Raw genomic sequence first — 18,181 nt, forward strand, 5'->3', positions numbered from 1 at the left:
TGGAGCTGAGGGTAGAAAATAGGACTAGAGTGATAGGATGGGTCAGATTCAGGAGGCCTTCAACAAAACACTAGGCAAAGGTTTCTGTCTAGTTTTGGTTTGGTAAGTAGCAAGAAGTTGTTTCTGAGCAGAGAAATCAAAGAATGAAAGTAAGTTCTGTAAAAACTTATGTAAAAAATGAAATAGAATGCAAATAAAAAGAAAAATTCAAGTCAGTTCATGACCATAAGAAGCTGGTTGTCAGACATTATGGCAAAGTTCTCCAAAGGTACCGTATTTCAGAGGCAGTAATTTCTTGGAACTGGTCCTATTTTTTGGCAACAACCATGACATCCCAGATCAACTGAACCCATGCCCAGGGAAAATATTTCCAATGACAGGAAGAAAGTGGGGCTGCCTAAGTAGTCTTCATGTTGAAACTGTCTGAGGAGGAGTTACTATGGGTCCCTGGGCACAGGGATGGGGTAGATATTAGTGCATTTAGGGTTCTGTGTCTGAAAGCAACATCTCTCAATTCTTTCGGCGTCAAATACCCCTTTAAGAATGTGATGGAAGCTAAGGACCCTGCTTCCAGAAAAAAACATATATACATTTTTGCATCCAACCCCAGAGTGTTCGGAGATCCCATTTGTGGGCTGTTGACAAAGCTCTGCTATTGGATGTTTCCTTCAGGCTCTGAACCACAGAAGCTAAGAAGACTCAGAGTCTGGCCAATGTCAGGGTAGAGCAGAATGACTTCTCACAGCACTGTTCCCACACAAGCCAGGACAACTTGTGCCAGACAGGCCTCATCACTGGCTTAGGACTCATCTGCATCCTTTTGGGCTCATCACAAATTGGTTGTTACCTTGTATAATTCCTTTCATCCTTCCACACTTCTACTTCCCTAACTGTCACACAACTAGTAAGATTCACTGCTTCATCACATCTGTCATGCTGGGTAGTAAGGGCTTTAAGGTCACCTTTCTGAGGAAGTTGAAGGCCTAAGAAGTTTGCTAGAAAAGCAGTCTGGGAGGCCTGAAGGATTGTCCCCCAACCCATGCTGTGGGACTGTTCTCAGAGAAGTGGTCTGGGGGTCTGGCACAGATGCAAGCCAAGCTTAATACTCAGTGGGGCCCCTGAACAGCTGGGTAGTGGTCTTGGGAATGAGCACTGGGGAGAGCTGAGGCACCCAGCCTTCCAGGCCAGGAACAGTGCATGTCCTGGCTCAGGCTGCTCTGAAATAGGTCCATGGGTAATAAGATATAGTTTCAGAACCTTCTTTCTAGGGAGAGCTTTCCTTAAAGGAGTTTTCCCTCTACACAGACACTGGAGGAAGTCTCCAGTTGAAGGCTGATTATACTGTGCTTAGAGGTCACAGTTTAACCTCTTGAGATAAACTGACCAGCTCCCGACCTGTGGGGTTACCTACCAGGAAGGACAGCTTGGCCTCGTCAGTGCTCTCGATGCCTTTAGTGTCGAATTTGCCCTGCTGGAGGCTGTTGTGCATGATGTTCACTGCACTTGTCACCCCACGCTGGATGTCCTGTAAGGTGGTCGCTGGGAAGCCCATCCGCAGCTTATTACACAGAACGTCCCTGGGGGCAGAACAACATATGGGAATCGACAGCGTTCAACCTGGCCTCTAGGACAGCAGCACCAGAGGGCTCACTACTCTGAGCCAGCAACATGAGTTGCTCTTTCAGGGAAATAACCGATCCCTGAGATCACTGTAGGAGACTTTGAGCAGCCAGGGTATGAGGCCAACACCCCCTCAAGGGCACTGATGTGACAAGAACACACAAAGGAGACTGGCTAACTCTCTACTCCTTATGAGGCTTTTATTTAATGCCAGTGAGCTCCAACAAACTCAAGAAGATGTAGTACAGCTTAATGAAATGCAGCACCATGTAAGTGTTGAGACTAGGTTTCAAAAGTCAGACTTTATTCCATATTCTACTATTTATGAGGTGTGAGATCTGCCTAAGCCCCAGTTTCCCCTTCTACAAGAGAGAGCTAATGGTTCCTGCCTCATAGGGTCACTATTAGGACTAAACAAGAGCAGGAAATGAGCACAGTGCCTGGCCTGTAGAAATGGTAACCATGATTAATGTTACAACCACTGCCTTCATCTGAGCCGCTTGTTCTCTTTCCCAGGTCTGAGGGCCAGTAACTCCTCCAGTCCGGCCCAGGAAACACAGATTTTGCATATAAGATATCTGGTTGCTGTACAACTGCCTGGCGTTAAGATGTCATGCTATGGATAGGAGCTTATATCCTGTGTAGAACTGAACTAAAATCATAAGGGAAAAAAGGAAGAAACAAAATGGGGCTCAGAAATCAATCACAACTAGAACCTTTTTGCTTCCTAGAAAGTAGAAAGGGCATCAACTGTACCTGAAGTCAGACTCCAGCTCTGTGGTGGCGAGGTTGATCATGGCGCAGAGACAGTCAATGCTAGAGCTAGACAGAGCCCGGCCAATGCACTTCTTAACAATGTAGAAGACATCATCCACCATGCTGGATGTCAACTGGCCCTTCTCACAGGTGTCCAGAGCCACAGCCTACCCAAAAGGCAAAGCACCCAGTGAGGGCCCCAGTCTGCATGTTACTGTTCTAGATGGTTCTGGAACAGGCCCTGGCCCTGCTCCCTTTTTTGTACCTTGTCCACAGTTTTCCCAACACAGCTTATTCTGGTCATAGCTTGGTGTGGCTCCTCCTTGCCAAAATAGCTCACTTCCCTACTGAACACCATGTTAGGAAATTCAGTATGGAGGGCATTTGCCTTAGGAACATCCGTTACATGGGATGTAAGACATCAGGTGAGGCCCTTCTTCCCCAAGGCTCCTCACCCTCATGCCTTTAGGGAGGCAGGGAGCAGGTAGGCTCCCAGAGGAGCTGAGGTGTTCTTTTGTGATCCTTGGAAAGAAGTCCTAGCTGAGTCCATGAAGAGGATAACCACTCCCAAGATGCCCCCTAACCATTCAAAGCAGTACAGTCAGTCTATGCAGGGTACTCTCAAAGCAGGACCAAGAAATTTGACATACCTCAGTCACTGCTTTCAGCCTGGCTTCTTGGACAGGAAGCCCCATTTCCAAGGGACATGCCCTTTGTCCTACCTTGTTGACAGTCTCCCTCATGAAGTACTCCTCCATGGTAATATAGAGACCAATCAGCTCCTGCATGGTGCAGCTCAGGAGACAGTTATTGAGGAGTTTGTCCAGACACTTCTGGTGCTCTAGAGGACAGCCAAGAAAGGAATACTCACTCTTCTTCCCCAAGGGAAATAGATCAACTTTTCTCAGTTTTTCAGGTTCCTTTCTAGTCTCTGTTGCAAATCTATACATATTTTACATTATTATAACCACAGTACACATACATTTTTATATTTTGCTTAAAAAATTACATTATAAGTATTTCAGTGTTTCTACATAGCTTAGTTTTTCTTCTTTTTAGCTTATTCATTTTTAATGGCTGCATGGTATTTTATCAGGTAGATAGTTCATATTTTTTTAAACTACTCTATTTTTAGACACCTGGGTAATTTCCAAATGTTTTGCCATTATTAGAGATAATTGTAAATCACAGTAATTGGAGATTTTAGTTAACGTTTTTGTACAATAACTTTTTACTTCTTTTTCATTATTTCCTTAGAATTAATTAGTAAGACTCAAAAGATGTAAGTTTCTAGGCCAAAGACTGAAATATACTGGTATAAAACATTTCATTCTCTAACCAGAATTTTCTGTAATGATGGAAATGTTCTATATATGTGTGGTGTTTAATATGGTAGCCACTATTAAGCACTTGAAATGTGCCTAATGTGATCGAGGAATTGAATTTTTAATTTCATTTAATTTCAATTAAATTTAAATAGTCACATGTGAACATACACAGTCATTATTAGTAGCAATAAACTCCAAACTCTAAATAAGCATATATCCTCCTTTAAACACCAACTCAAGGCAGTACCACTAGGTTATATAAATAATTCCCTTGCCCTGTATTATTGGTATTAGCCATGCAGAATGCCACAGCTGCTGGGTCAGTTTCAGGTCTTCAGTTCAGGGAATTCTGCATATATTTAACTAGCAGAAATTAAATGTTCTTAAAAACCTGGAGAGTCAATGTGTCAATGAAATAGAACTGTGACACATCTTTTTATTCAACATATTTATCAATTCAAAAGTTGTGAGTGGGGGAACTGGGAGACCAAGGGGGAGGGTGAAAGGCTTTCCTTATACCATATACTCTTTTGTATACTCTTTATATTACATGCTCTTTTCTTGATACTATACCTCAATACTACACTGAGGTGTAATTTACACAACATAAAGTTCACCCATTGTATATGTACAAATCAATGATTTTTTAGTAACTTTATATAGAATATTGTAACAATAGCCACAACCCAGTTTTAGAATATCCCTATCATTCCCAAAAGTTCCCTCATGAAGTTATACATATCTTTTCTTCTATCCATCTAACTATCTATCATGTGTACATATCATCTACTTAAATTGAACACCAATCCCCAAATCTGAGCTGGTGAGGAAGCACAGTGTGGGGAAAAGAGCAGAGAAAAATCATTTAACCATTCTTACCATTAGCTTTTCTCATCTGTAAAATGATTAGAAAGCCTCAAAGATCTAGACCAATTCTAAAATTTGGAAAGTCTGGACTTGCTCCTGGGAGTCAATTTGTTCACAGACACCCTCCCACCTGCTGCCTGAGACTAACCAGCCCTGGGCTTATTAAAGGACCCATGGCTTAACAATTACAAAACAGTGCCAACTCTACCCCATCCCATCCCATCCCAAAGAACATGGGAAACACCTTTTACCTTGTTTTACTTCTTCTGAGGCCATGGAGTCCCCCACCTCAAAATCTGAGCTGATCCTTTTCCTGAGGAAGCGTAAGTACAGCTCACTGCGGGCATTCATCAGGGTGACCTCCGTCAGGATAGGATCCAGTTCCCTGAGGCACATGGAGCAGAAGGAATAAGCAGGACACTGGATTCCTTCAGACATAAGAGCTGTAGAGCAAACATAGTCCCAAACTCTCCTCCTCACTGCGCCCAGAAGGGTCAGCTCTGCCAGATGGTCATCCTAGCTCTGCTAGCCTGATTATAATCTCAAGACAGCTGTCAACCACGTATTTCATTTACATGTTTCTCCTGAATTATGCCCCCGCTAAAATCCTGCCAGGGCAAAATAAGAGATTGGGAGATGGATTTTTGTTAGTGGCTTGAGTAAAAATTATCCATGCTTCGTGTGAAAGAAATCACACTGCCCTATCCCCTTATGTAGCTGTGGTGGGAATTTTTAGGATACTCCATTCAACTGTGTCCCACTTCCATTCATTTACATATAAACAACCAAAACAATCTTGGGAAAAAAAAAAGTTGGAGGACTCACACTTTCTGATTTCAAAATTTACTACAAAGCTATAGCAATCAAGACAGGGTGGTTTTTACTGGCATTAAGGATAGGCATATAGATTAATTGAGAGTCCAGAAATCTTTACATTTATGGTCAACTGATTTCTGACAAGAATGCTAAGACAATTCTATAAGGAAAGAATAGTCTTCTCAACAAATTGTGCTAGGATAACCATACACACATCACAAAGAATGAAGCTGATCCCCTCCCTGACATTACATACAAAAATTAACTCATTTTCAACACTGAAGTCCAAGAGATCTTTTCAAAATGTAAATCTGGTCATATTGTAATCATGATTTCCATAGCTTTTAGGATACAAGACCCTGAATGGCCTGACCCCAACAGCCTCTCCACATTCACCTCATATCAGGCTCTCTCCAACTCTGGGCTTCATCTACACTTGCCTTTTTCAGTTTTTCAAATACACAGGGTCTTGGCACATGCTTTCCCAACTCCACCTGGAATACTTTTCGTCTCTTATTCCTATGTAATCTTAAAGTCTCACATCTAAGCTCACTGTCTCAGGATTCTTTCTTGAGCTTCAATGGCTTAGGTTACATCTATTTTTACATGCTTCCCTGTACTCTACACTGAATATACTATAATGGTGAATAGCACCAACTCTAGAGCCAGACTGGATGGATTTTATTCTTTGCTCTGCCACTTTCTAGCTGTATGATCCTAGGCAAGTCACTTAACCTCTCCAGGCTTCAGTTTCCTCAACTGTAAAAAATGTTTATGGATTAAAATCAGTGGTCTAAATTGGGGGTGACTTTACCTCCCAATGGACATTTGGCAGTGTTTGGTGACATCACGCTACCAGTATCTAGTGGGGAGAAGCCAGGGATGCTGCTAAACATCCTAAAATGTACAGGATCATCCTCCATAACGAAGAAATGACCCAGCTAAAATTCCAATAGTACAGAGGATGAGAAAACCTGGATTAAATTATTTAGTATTTGTTAAATGCTTAGAACAATGTCTGACATATAGTACACAGTATGTATGTGTTACTTATTATTATTTGTCTACTTTTTAGGTCATAGATGCCTCAAAGAAAGAATTATGTCTTGTTTACTTTGCTTGCTAACATATCCCCAGTACCAAGGACCAGTGCCTGGCACATAATATGTACTCAGTAAAAATTTGTTGATTGAGTCAATACATTTTTATGTTTGGATTCTCTTTAAATAAGCATATATTACTTTTATTAGAAAAAATTAAGTTTAAAATTTTAGAGTAATTGTTACCTTTGGGGGAGTGAGAAGAGGAGAGTCACATTGGGGGCTTCGAAAATATTGGTAACGATCTATCATTCTTTACAAAATACAAATTCGCTGTTCACGTGCTTTTGTTTTTCAGCTTTATTACATTAAAATAAAAAAGGGTCATGGATAAAGTATTTTTAAAACATAAACCACACTGTAGGAGAGTAGTCTCTGATTCTTGATTACCAATTCAAACTTCTATGGGCTAAAGAAAAGAGGATTATTACCTTGGTTCTATTTTTTCTGACGTAGAATTTCTCATCAAGCTGTTCTGGACATGCCGGAACTGCAACATACCACAGAAATGAGAATGCTCTTCCCCTCCCTCCTTCTACTTGCCCCTTGCTGGTCACTCCAAACTTCTGGCATAAGAATGTTTAGGTTTAGTTTGCTTAACAGACAAGTCAAAAGTAGGTTCTCAAGATGAGGAGCCAAAGATTTACTTTTGATTTATATGCTAACATTAACCTCTATTATTGCACTTAAAAGTGATGCTAATGTTGTTCCAATGGACTACTGTCTACAGTCTCCTAGAGTTCTAGAAATAAAATTATATGGGGCTGCCTGTATTTCTAAGTGCTACTCTTGCTTTACCTGCTCAAAGGAATGGAGAAATAAAGTTCTGAAAAAGTAAATGTTATCTTTAGCACTTAAGGAACTAAGGAGAAATTTGAGACAAGTTACTTAATACTGAATAAGAAGACCTTAAGAAATAAAATCTCACTATATCACCAGAGGCACTGTTGCACACTCTGTGATAGAGAATTGGTCTAACGTTTCTGTTGTATTCCTTTTAGCTCTTTTTATTTCCTTTTCAAGTCTTGTACTGAGGTCATCATCACCCTGATAAAACTTCAAGTCCAAAGCAAGCTGCTGAGGGGCATGATGCAGGCTAGTCTGCATTTGGTATTTTTCTCCCAGCTGCACCTTTTTACTTCCCCCTCCAATTTATTCTATTTGGTGTTGCTGGCTAATGCTGTTTCCAAACCATCTATAAGCTTCCCTGCTTACCTGCTGGTGGTAATCCCTCTGCTTGATGAACTTGTCTACCACTTTCTCCACCTGCCTGTCACATTCCACCTGCAGATATTTTATCAGGGTATAAAGTCTCCCTGGCCCATAGTAGGTTTCCACTATTGGTTGGTGGGTCTCCACAATTCTGGCAATCCCTAGAAGGGAGAACATGAGAGGGTTGAATTCCAAATATTCTTCCCTGAAGACTAAACTCCTTTCTTCCATCCAGGACTGAACTGGGGTCTAACTCAACCCTTTTTGGTTATCTTACTTCTCAAAATGAATACAAATGGTTCTTGTCAGTGCCAGGAGCTAAGCAAATCTGTCTGTTAAATATGCAAAGTGCTGAGTATACCAGCAGGCATTTGATAAATTATACTGATAGTTTCTACAGGAGCATCTTTTGAAATAAGCATCACTCTCTTCCTAGTCATTGACTTTAGGGTTAAATTCACTCTTAGAGTTTGGGTCTCAAGGGCAAGGAGAATCACAACATCTAAGAAATCTAATCTCTACTAATCAGACACTGACTTGGGAAGTTAATTCTCCAATAAATCAATACATAGCAAAGTACAGGATTAAATTAAAGGCATCAGGCTAGTGAGAAGAAAAGCTAGGATGTAGGTGCTACAAGTGTTTCTAGTTTCCTGAGAGTGGAGAAAGTTGCCTGCCTTCAAACAGAAGAGTGAGTGTATCTGCAAAGATGACTGCAGCTCTTCGATCACTCATGTCCGTCCCTAGAACCAATAGTAGATTCTCCTCAGCTTTACTGGCCACCTGAAAAAAGTAGAAAATCCACATATATTTCTTAGACCAAAGGTTAGCCTCAGTTTTCCAAAAAAGACCTCCTATTGGCTTTCTTTTTCCCATGTTTCCCTTGAGGCTTGAACAGCACAGAGGAATGTCCCCTGGGGGCTCTGGGTTGTCTGGGCCTCAGGCAAGACAAAGGAATTAACACAGTGATAACTCTTCTTCCATTGAGAAGTATAAATAATGCTTTCCTTTTTTTTTTTTTTTTTTCAAAGTTTAACTCAAAGTTATCATTAACGGTGCTTCAGCTGCTGAGCAGGGCAAGGGATCTGGATACTGTGGAAGGGACTTTTAAGGGATTAAAAAGGAGAAGCCATTTCCAGGTTCCACATGGAAAAAAAGTACCAGAAAGCAGTTATATTTTATTTTTAGTTAATTAATTTTCAGAATGAGTAAAACACACTAAAACATTGAAAAGGAACAAAGAAGTGTTTGGTGAAAAGTAGTTCTTCCTCTCACCTATGTCTCTTGGTCTCCTAATTCCTCTCTTGAGAGGTAAGCACTATTAACCCTTTCAAAAATATCCTATTTATACAAGCATACATCTGCATTGCCACCTCCCTCATTTTAAACAGAAATGATAGCATACTGTTATTTGTTTAACTTAACAAACCACATATATTAGAGAGTGAAATATGTCAGCACATATGGAACCATCTCATTTTTCTTAATGGCCAAATAGTGTTCCATTATACAGAATTTGGGAAGGGGCAGGATGCACTCTGACACATGGTTAAAAAAACCAACACTCTTATGCACATGTGTCTGCTGATACTTGCTTCTCTCCATCTAAGGTTGGGGAGAAAGGAGGCTAAGACTTTAACTTCAGCCTGTTTGTTTTGTTTTAACTTTGAGTGACCTCACTTGTTTCATCTCAATTTTTAAGATTCACGCCTGGGTTTTCCACCCACCCTGCAAGTCTTTTTTTTTTTTTTAATGCAATTCTTTTTTTTAAAAAAATGATTTATTTATTTTTTGGGGGTAATTAAGTTTATTTATTTATTTAACGGAGGTACTGGGGATTGAACCCAGGACCTCATGCATGCTAGGTACGCACTCTATCACTGAGCTATACCCTGCCCCGTGCAAGTCTTATTTTGAGACTCAAGCCTTGTTATGTAGTCTTAAAATCACGAATCAACATCTCTGAATGCTCTTAAGAAGCCAGTTCCCGGCTGACAGCCTGGAAGGGGTGATTCAACTTGTCAGAGAGTTTGCATTTTAATTTTCCTATACCTTCTGTTCGTCTGCTGCAAATAAATGTACATCAGCAGATGTCGAGGCTATGCCTGGTACACAGCTGACTGGCAATGGATAAGTGTTGAATGAATGTATGCAGCCAGTCCTGCTAGGGTACAGCACAAAAGGGGAGTCAAATCCAGAGGTGAAAAAGTATCCACAGACACTGAATCTATCCAGTGCCCCAATCTGCAGGCAGGAACTGTACCATTATCTTGCCAAACAATCAGGGCCATACCTGCTTGCAAAGGTATTCTGAGAACTTGCTTAATCCCTCCTCATGCAAACCCAGCAGTGGGAAGATCTTGAAGAAGCGCTCCACCTGGGGCAGATCTCCTTCCTTAGTGGCAATAGCAAACTTCTCTGTGACAATGGCTTTGAGGCGCTGCTCAGCTTCCTGCAGCAATTTCAGGTTGGCATCAATCATACTGCCTACAAATGGGGAGAATATGAGAATTAATGTAAAGAATGGTACTACGTCAGGTATATGCCACTTAGTCTTCCAAAAATATGTATTAAGCTCTCCATGTGTGCAAGATACAGAACTAGCAATATGGATGATTAAGAGATGAATCAGCCATGATCCTATTGTCACAGAAGTTACAATCAAGTGAAAGAGATGATTTGTGCAAAATAACTATAATGTAATTCAGTGTATGATAAGTATCATAAGAAAGGTGCCCAAAAGTCATATTTCTGGTTGAAGTAATCAGAAGAGGCTTCCTAGAGATATCACATTTCTAAAAGATGAGCAGAATTTTGATACCTGAATAGGGGTAACATACATTCCAGGCAAGGGGAATGGAATGAGCAAAGGATTAGAAACAAAAAGATGAAGAGTATTTGCAGAGTACTGCAAGTAGTATATAGCCTGGCATATGGAGGAGCTCAATAAACATGAGCACAATGAATGGATGCAGGAGTGAATAGAATGAAATAAGGCTATAAAGATAGGGTGGGTCAAAACCATGGAAGGCCCAGAATACCAAGCTAAGAATTTAATTTTAATTTTATAAGTAGGTAATATGGTAAAGTGTAAGGAACCCACTGGCCAGAGGAACAGCAGATCTAGTTTCAGTTTCCTTTTCTATAACGTAGGAAGGACATCTGCTTTGGGATGATCTAAGACCATATTGGGTCTGGTGTCAGACAAGGAAATTTTCTAACAGATGCCCTTTTCCTGGCTGAGTTTGCTTAGTTCAGATTACAGATGCCTGTAACTAAACGAAACATTTCAGACGCATAAACTAAGATTACAGATGCCTATAACTAAACTACAAATCAACAGTTTGGGATGCCAACCTTCTTTGCCCTGTCGGCTGAGCTCAATGACTGACTTGTCCAGGCACAAGTAGCGATGAATGTGGGCTGCAGCCTGCTCATAGTCTTCGTTTCTCAGAGCAGTCTGAACTCCATCCATGCAGAACTTCAGGTCTAAGATGTCATCAGCTCTCTGAATGGCTTGATAGAGGCGATTCTGCAAAAATGCTTGGTGCTTAGAAACAATGTCCTATTCTTTAAAGAAAAAATCTCTCCAGAAGGTAGGGAGTTTCAGGGGCTGAATCTGGTTACCAGAGGTCCTTTTTAGCTTTCACTGGTAAACTAAAATCACACTTCCACTCACGAAACTTTTTGGCCATGGTCAGTACCACCAGAAGGTATCATACAACTTTATTTATGTGACCAGCATTTATTTTACTAGAGGCAGGAATGGGGATAATCCATATTTATGCTTGGCTTATATTGTTAAATTTATAACACACAGAATATATTTGATATTTTGGGAAGATGACACTGTAAACCAAGTAATGAAGTAAGCAAAATATGTGGAAAGTATTTTCTTTTAGAATAAGCAAGAGTGTTTCAAAAAAAACTTTAATATGTGAGTTGGTGGCTGTGTGATAAGTTATTTTGGCAGAATGTGAACAAATAGAGAAGAGTTATGCTATTTCACAGGTGCAAGCTGAGGCTGGGACTGACTTGTTCAAGAGCCCAGATCCTATGCTATTCAATACAGCAGCCACTAACGACCTTTGGCTACTGAGTGCTTGAAACATGACTAGTCCAAATTAAGATGTATATGTGTAAAATACATACTGAATCTCAAAGGATTAGTACAAAAATAAATAAGGTAAAACATCTCATTAATACTATTTTATAGTAATAACATATTTAAATGGTATTTTGGATATGATAAGTTAAACAAATACGTTAAATTGTTAAAATTATTTTCATCTATTTCTGTTTCACTTTTTAAGAACAGTCACTGGAAAATTTTAAATTAAATATGTGGTTTGTATTAGATTTCTTCTTTTCCAATCTGCATGACTTCTATTTCATTTTCCTGACTAACTGCCCTGGCTAGAACCTCCAATACAATGTTGAAGAGAAGCAGCAAAAGCTAACATCCTTATTTTATTCCTGATCTTGTGGGTGAAGTACTTAGTCTTTCACCAATAAGTATGATGTTAGCTGTGGGTTTTTCATAGATGCCCTTTCTCAGGTTGAGGAAGTTCCTTCTGACAAGTTTGTTGAATGTGTTTGTTGAAAGGAGTGTTGGATTTTGTCAAATGCTTTTATTGAGTCTATGAGATGATCATGTGCTTTTGTCCTTTATTCCATTGATATGGTTTTTTACATTAATTGATTTTTAGATGCTAAACCAACCTTGCATGCCTGGGATCAATCCCACTTGATCACAGTACAGTCTTTTTTATATGTTGCTATAATTTGGTTTGTTAGTGTTGTTGAGGATTTGTATGTCTATATTCATAACAGATATTGGTGTGGAGTTTTCTTGTGATATCTTTGTCTAGTTTTGGTACCTTCCATTAGGTTTCTATTGGATGGTGCAGCTTTAACTTTTAATGTGGTGGCTTCTCTAATGCCCTCTACTAACTCAAATATCAAGAGTTCAATAGGATTACCTTGGCCAGGTCAAGCTGACGGACTTTGCTAGACACATTCTCAGCTAGGTTGCAAGTAAAGGTGATCATTCCTGCCAGCTGCTTTGCATCTCCTTCAATCAACTGCAGGTTGGGACTGGAAACACACATTGTCAGCACACATAGTCACAGGGGTAGATGGTAGAAGAGGCGGAAAATTTTTTGTAGATGGAGACTATGTCTTCTACTACTTTTGTACCTCCCCAAGACTCTTAGCTCTGCTCACTCCATTGCTTTGTATGAGTGCTTACTGAAAACTCAGGCCTAACTTAATAAAAAATTCATTTCAGTAACTACTAAAGATACCTGTAAATAGGTACTGCCAAAGAAGTAGAGTACAGATTCTTCCAATTGCTAAGTGAACATAAAATGCACTAACCAACAATCTAAGAAGATGATGAAATCAACAATTTTTATGACGAACAAATATACAAAGCCTATAAAAACAGTGGTCCTCAAACTTGAGCCATACATCAGAATCACCTGGTATGCCTGTAAAGATAGAGATTCCATGGCCCCATTCCCAGAGTTTCTGCTATACTAGGTTTGGACTGAGGCCCCAGAATTTGCATTTCTAACAAGTTTCCAAATGATGTTGATACTTGCTGGTCCAAGTACACTTTGAGAACAAATTAACTATGTCCTTAGGTATTCACTTTACCTGGAGGTAATGCTCCTGTTCAATTCAAACTCAACTGACACTGTATAACAGAAATTTAGGAAAAATAATAACTTATCCAGTGGACCCTGATGGAATTTACAATAGCTCTTGCTGAGATGAAGACTCACCCCATCCGGTGGAGAGTGACCATTTTACTTTCAATGGTGTTTTGTTGTTCCAAAAGAGCATCTAGCTCTCTCTCTACCACTTTCTGAAACACAGAGAAACATCCTATCATCAGTGTGATCAGAAGGAACCTTAAGAGTTATCTACTCCAGCTACTTAGCTGAAGGGTAAATCCCATTTCAAATGTCTTTCCTTTCACCAAGTTCCCTTAGGACTTTAACAACACTTCATTTTTGCATTTATCATATTACATAATAATTGTTACCTTATGTGCATCTTACTCCATCTAGGAGGTGAACACCACAAAGGGAGGAAATAAACCTTAATCCAATTTCATTAGCATAGTGGCTAACACAGGAAGGAATTTAAAATATAAAGGCTAAAATAAAAAATGAGACATCTAAAGTGTCATTTGTAAAGTCTCTTCCAGTGTATAGTCAATACTCAGAAAGTATAAGAATAATTCTCTCTCAGTCAAGTCTTTTACTGCATTACCTTAACTAATGTAACCTTCTTATGCTTGAGTTTCCTCATCGGTAAAATGGGGATAGGAATGTATAACCCACAGGACTGCTGTGCTGTGTGAGCCAAACAAGACAACATATACAAGGTGCTTAACATAGCATGTGGTATATGGCAATAATAGCCACTAGTATTAGCTATACAAGCACAGGGAATTATATTCAATATCTTTTAATAACCTATAACAGCAGACAATCTGAATAATATACATATATATACATACATACACATATATAACTGAATCGCTTTCCTGTACACCTGAAACATTGTAAATCAACTATACTTCCATTAAAAAAAGCTATACATTTCTATTAAAATTAGTCCAGTAGGATCCAGAGGGAAACTTGCCCTCAACAGTCATCAAATAAAAAAACAAAACTAATATGTTGCCTCTAAAATTGACTTAATTTTCCCCCCAAAGTATTGATTGACTCAATAAATGCAAGTTCAGGAATGTTAAGCCAAGAGTATTGAGTTTTATAAAGCACATCTTGCTGAAAGATGTATCAGAAACTGCTGGAGTTGGTGGAAGTTAATATTTCCAAAAAAAAAAAACTCAATAGTATCAATGACTCCTCCACCCCCATGCTGAAACTGCCTTTTGTGCTCAACCTTAGTAAAAGTTTGGTTTAGGGAACAGCTAATAAACTTTCAGATCAGAGCTCAGACCTTTTTTGTTTTTTCTTCCGACTGGCCAAGGAACCTAACTGACATTCAAAAATGTATTGACAGCATTAAGTTGCACAGAAAAGTGAAGGCTGCAAGGAATCTTCAACAAAACATAGCCCATGCCCCTCATTTGACACTACGCAGAGGTACAAGAGATGAAGTGAGCTGTACAAGAAGAGATAGTTGTGCCTGAATCTTAAAATCTCAAGCTTCTACAAAGTCCTGCATTTAAGTGAAACGCTAAACTTACACCCCAAAATCATTCCCAAGAGGAAGTCTTAAAACGCTTCAAGTTTATTTGCTGTGATTTCTCGCTTAGATGAGATAATGGAGTGAAAGTGTTTCATGATTTTTTAAATTGCTAAGCCGTTGCAAAAGGGCCTTTATTCTTATTCTGAGAAGCAAGGGAGTCGGCGTATACTCTGAAGTCTAACTTTAGTGGAGAAATGTAGCGTTAAGAGAAATCAAAGGGGCGCGGGGGTGGGGCAGATCACTCGGACAACAGGAAAACATGCTTGGAGGCATCAGACCGAGTGAACAGAGAGATGTCAGGTCCCCGCAACCACACTCAACTACATTCCTGCTTCTCGAGTAAGTGCTTTTCTGTTTCCTTGGCAAGAAGAGAACTTCCTACATTTCACATTTCCCAAGACTGAAGGCTCCTAGTCCCACTGCCCTTGCATTTTCCTGGAAAAAAGAGGCTCAGCTCCCCCACCTCCTCGCCGCAGAGCCGTTCGTACACAGCTTCCAGCTCGTGCAGCTCGGTCAGAGAGCAAATGAGCTCGGTGGAGATTTCCGAGCAGCGGTCTCCTCCCACCCCTTCAGGTGGCGAAGACACCCCTGATAGCTTCTGAGGAGAATCGACGTCCGCCATCTTGGTCCTCATTCTACGTTTCCGGCCCGACGAGGCCCCCTCCTCGTTGGCGCGCCACGTCTTTGGGGCTGCCCACGGAAGTGCCCAATGAGTTTATAATTTTTAAAAGTCTACTTAAAAGGGTCTATTCATTTTATATTCTCCTGGAAAAAGTGACGATCATAAAGTATGTTTGAGTAATTTTTAATGCGGCGTGGAAGCCAAATAGAAGCGTTAAAAAATTATATATACATTCTTCAGGCGCCGGTCGGGGACTTTTTCCGTCGCCCGCCAACCGGAAGGTTTCTGTCTTAGGACTTAATGGCGGACGCCGGCAGAGTGGCACTGGCGGTTGCCTAGGTCTTAAAGGAACTCAGAATCTGTAGGATATCTACTCCATCCTCCCGGCTGCAGGGTAAAGAAACAGCTTCCCTGCTTCCCTGAGTCCAGGGAGGCGGAAAGCGGCCATGTAGGAGGGTGCGCCGAGGCTTTGGTAGGGGTTTTTGAGGCAGCTTAGGCCCGAGAGGTACGGGCAAAGGACGAGGAGGTGGTGGAGGGGAATGTTTGGGGCGGCTTTAGGGAATCGTCTCCCGCTTCTGTTCACAGTGTGGGAACAAGGCCTAGCTCAAAATAAGCGTTCTAGAGACTGCATAGGTTTTAGACCCTGAGGGAGGTTTGAGAAGGGGCAGGAGAGACCCCCCTCCCCCGGAGAAAGTAAACGACACACTGACGGTAAGGTGGAAAGGTCGAGAGTGTTAAAACGTGTAAACGAAAACAGCTTTTAGAACCAAGGCCTTGTTTTGTATTTGTGTTTTGGTACTTGGGCAAGTTATTTCCTTCTCTGATCCTCAGTTTTATCATTTGCAGAGTGGGGACAATATCTGTCTTGAAGACTTTGCGGAGTTTAAATACGGTGGTGTTCTTTTGGCCCTTGGAGAAGGGGTGGAGGGCAATCACCGGCTCATCTATAAAACTAGTGTAATACTGAGTGCTTAATAGGTTTCTTGTGAGAAAAGCAGAGTAAATGGCATTAGTACCTGGCAAATAGAAGGCACTAATTATAAATATGTTGTTCCTCTTACTCTATTGATTCTACTGCCTTTATCCAGAAGTTCCCATACAAGAATAAAAATGTCTGTTAAAATAACATTTTCACAGCTGATGTTTTTCTGCTTTTATGTACTCTTAGATTGCTTTGACTTGATAGAACTAAGACCTGGATTGTGGAGTTGTGGGTGACTCAGTGTTAATGCGACCATGTTCCTGTACAATTTGACCTTGCAGCGAGCCACTGGCATCAGCTTTGCCATTCATGGCAACTTCTCTGGTAAGTCCTTCAGTTACTGAGTTTAATTTTTTTTTTTAACATTTTTTAATATTACTACGTTTATGCTTCAACTTGCTTTTCAAAATGTAAACTTTTATTTCTAAAACAAATTACAGGGAAGAAACTTTAATCATCAGACAGTGTAATGGATATAGATAGGATAAGAAGCCATTTAGGCATTAGTGAATACCTGTGCTAGGGCAGTGAGGATAGAAAGAAAGAAGAATATGAGTTTGCAGCCTGAGTGGCAGAGAAAATGACAGTAACATTTATAGCAGGTTACTTGAGACCAGAGAAGGTGTTTGGCAAAGGAGGAACTTAGTTATTTTAAATATTTAGTTTAAAGTTGATGACAGCTTACCCATGTGGAATTATATAGCAGGGAGAAATCTGGACAAGTTTTTGTTACGTATTTGTAGGTGCTGACTGCAGTTATGAAAGCAAGTGAATTTTTTAGGAGTGAGTTTAGAAGTAAACATAATACATTATGAGATGGCAGTGTTAAAAATTCTGTGAGATCCAATATCAAAGTTCACAAAAAGTTAATACGATTTCTTAGAACAGTACCCTTAAAGGTGGGCTACACGGAGCATATGGAAATTTTAAATTTTATGAAGCTAAACAATCTGTGTTAACGTTTATAGGCAACTCCTAATTATGCAGATCGAGGACAAATCTTAGAAAAATAAAAAGGAAGTTAAATACCATATAGCTTGTGACCATTTTGGAAAGTTTTTCTTTGATACCACTGTTAGATGATTTAAATTCTAGGAAAATTACCTTTTAAAGTAGAATAAATTAACTTAAAATACTAAGCCCCCAACTCATTTAATTATATTTATCTTTAGTGTCATTTTGATCCATCCAGATTACTTTTTGGAGTAGTTCTTACTGTTCATGATCTTTATTTTTTGTGTTATTTAGGAACCAAACAACAAGAAATTGTTGTTTCCCGGGGGAAGATCTTGGAGTTGCTTCGCCCTGACCCCAACACTGGCAAAGTACACACTCTACTAACTGTGGAAGTATTTGGTGTTATTCGTTCACTCATGGCTTTTAGGCTGACGGGTGGCACAAAAGACTACATTGTGGTTGGCAGTGACTCAGGTCGGATTGTTATCCTAGAATACCAGCCATCTAAGAACATGTTTGAAAAAATTCACCAAGAAACCTTTGGCAAGAGTGGATGCCGCCGCATTGTTCCTGGCCAGTTCTTAGCTGTGGATCCCAAAGGGCGAGCAGTTATGATTAGTGAGTGCCTTTTTCTGTTGACTCTTTGACTCTTATAGAAGCTCAGTTTAGAATAACAATGTTGTGTTCTTGT

The 18,181-nt window shown here is 40.1% G+C and overlaps 2 protein-coding genes across 6 annotated transcripts in view; one reads left to right on the top strand and one right to left on the bottom strand.

The window, feature by feature from the left end:
- Positions 1-15,568, bottom strand: part of COG4 (component of oligomeric golgi complex 4) — a 26,279-nt gene extending 10,711 nt beyond the window's left edge. For all 4 annotated transcript variants that reach the window (XM_031458108.2, XM_031458109.2, XM_064488980.1 and 1 more), the window contains exons 1-12: positions 15,393-15,568; positions 13,489-13,571; positions 12,682-12,796; positions 11,057-11,231; positions 9,993-10,186; positions 8,377-8,482; positions 7,703-7,860; positions 6,919-6,977; positions 4,823-4,956; positions 3,099-3,217; positions 2,377-2,543; positions 1,412-1,577 (exon numbers count right to left, since the gene is read on the bottom strand). In XM_031458108.2, the coding sequence (XP_031313968.1) occupies positions 1,412-1,577; positions 2,377-2,543; positions 3,099-3,217; positions 4,823-4,956; positions 6,919-6,977; positions 7,703-7,860; positions 8,377-8,482; positions 9,993-10,186; positions 11,057-11,231; positions 12,682-12,796; positions 13,489-13,571; positions 15,393-15,563 (1,647 nt within the window). In that variant the 5' untranslated portion in view covers positions 15,564-15,568. The remainder of the gene's footprint in view (positions 1-1,411; positions 1,578-2,376; positions 2,544-3,098; positions 3,218-4,822; positions 4,957-6,918; positions 6,978-7,702; positions 7,861-8,376; positions 8,483-9,992; positions 10,187-11,056; positions 11,232-12,681; positions 12,797-13,488; positions 13,572-15,392) is intronic.
- A 258-nt stretch (positions 15,569-15,826) lies between these two features.
- Positions 15,827-18,181, top strand: part of SF3B3 (splicing factor 3b subunit 3) — a 43,999-nt gene continuing 41,644 nt past the window's right edge. For both annotated transcript variants that reach the window (XM_010990285.3, XM_010990284.3), the window contains exons 1-3: positions 15,827-15,945; positions 16,720-16,857; positions 17,782-18,108. Coding sequence is in view for 1 of the 2 variants with exons in the window: in XM_010990284.3 (XP_010988586.1) it covers positions 16,788-16,857; positions 17,782-18,108 (397 nt within the window). In the remaining variant the exon portion in view is untranslated. The remainder of the gene's footprint in view (positions 15,946-16,719; positions 16,858-17,781; positions 18,109-18,181) is intronic.

This window comes from Camelus dromedarius, chromosome 9 (assembly GCF_036321535.1).
Source record: "Camelus dromedarius isolate mCamDro1 chromosome 9, mCamDro1.pat, whole genome shotgun sequence".
Classification (NCBI taxonomy): domain Eukaryota; kingdom Metazoa; phylum Chordata; class Mammalia; order Artiodactyla; family Camelidae; genus Camelus; species Camelus dromedarius.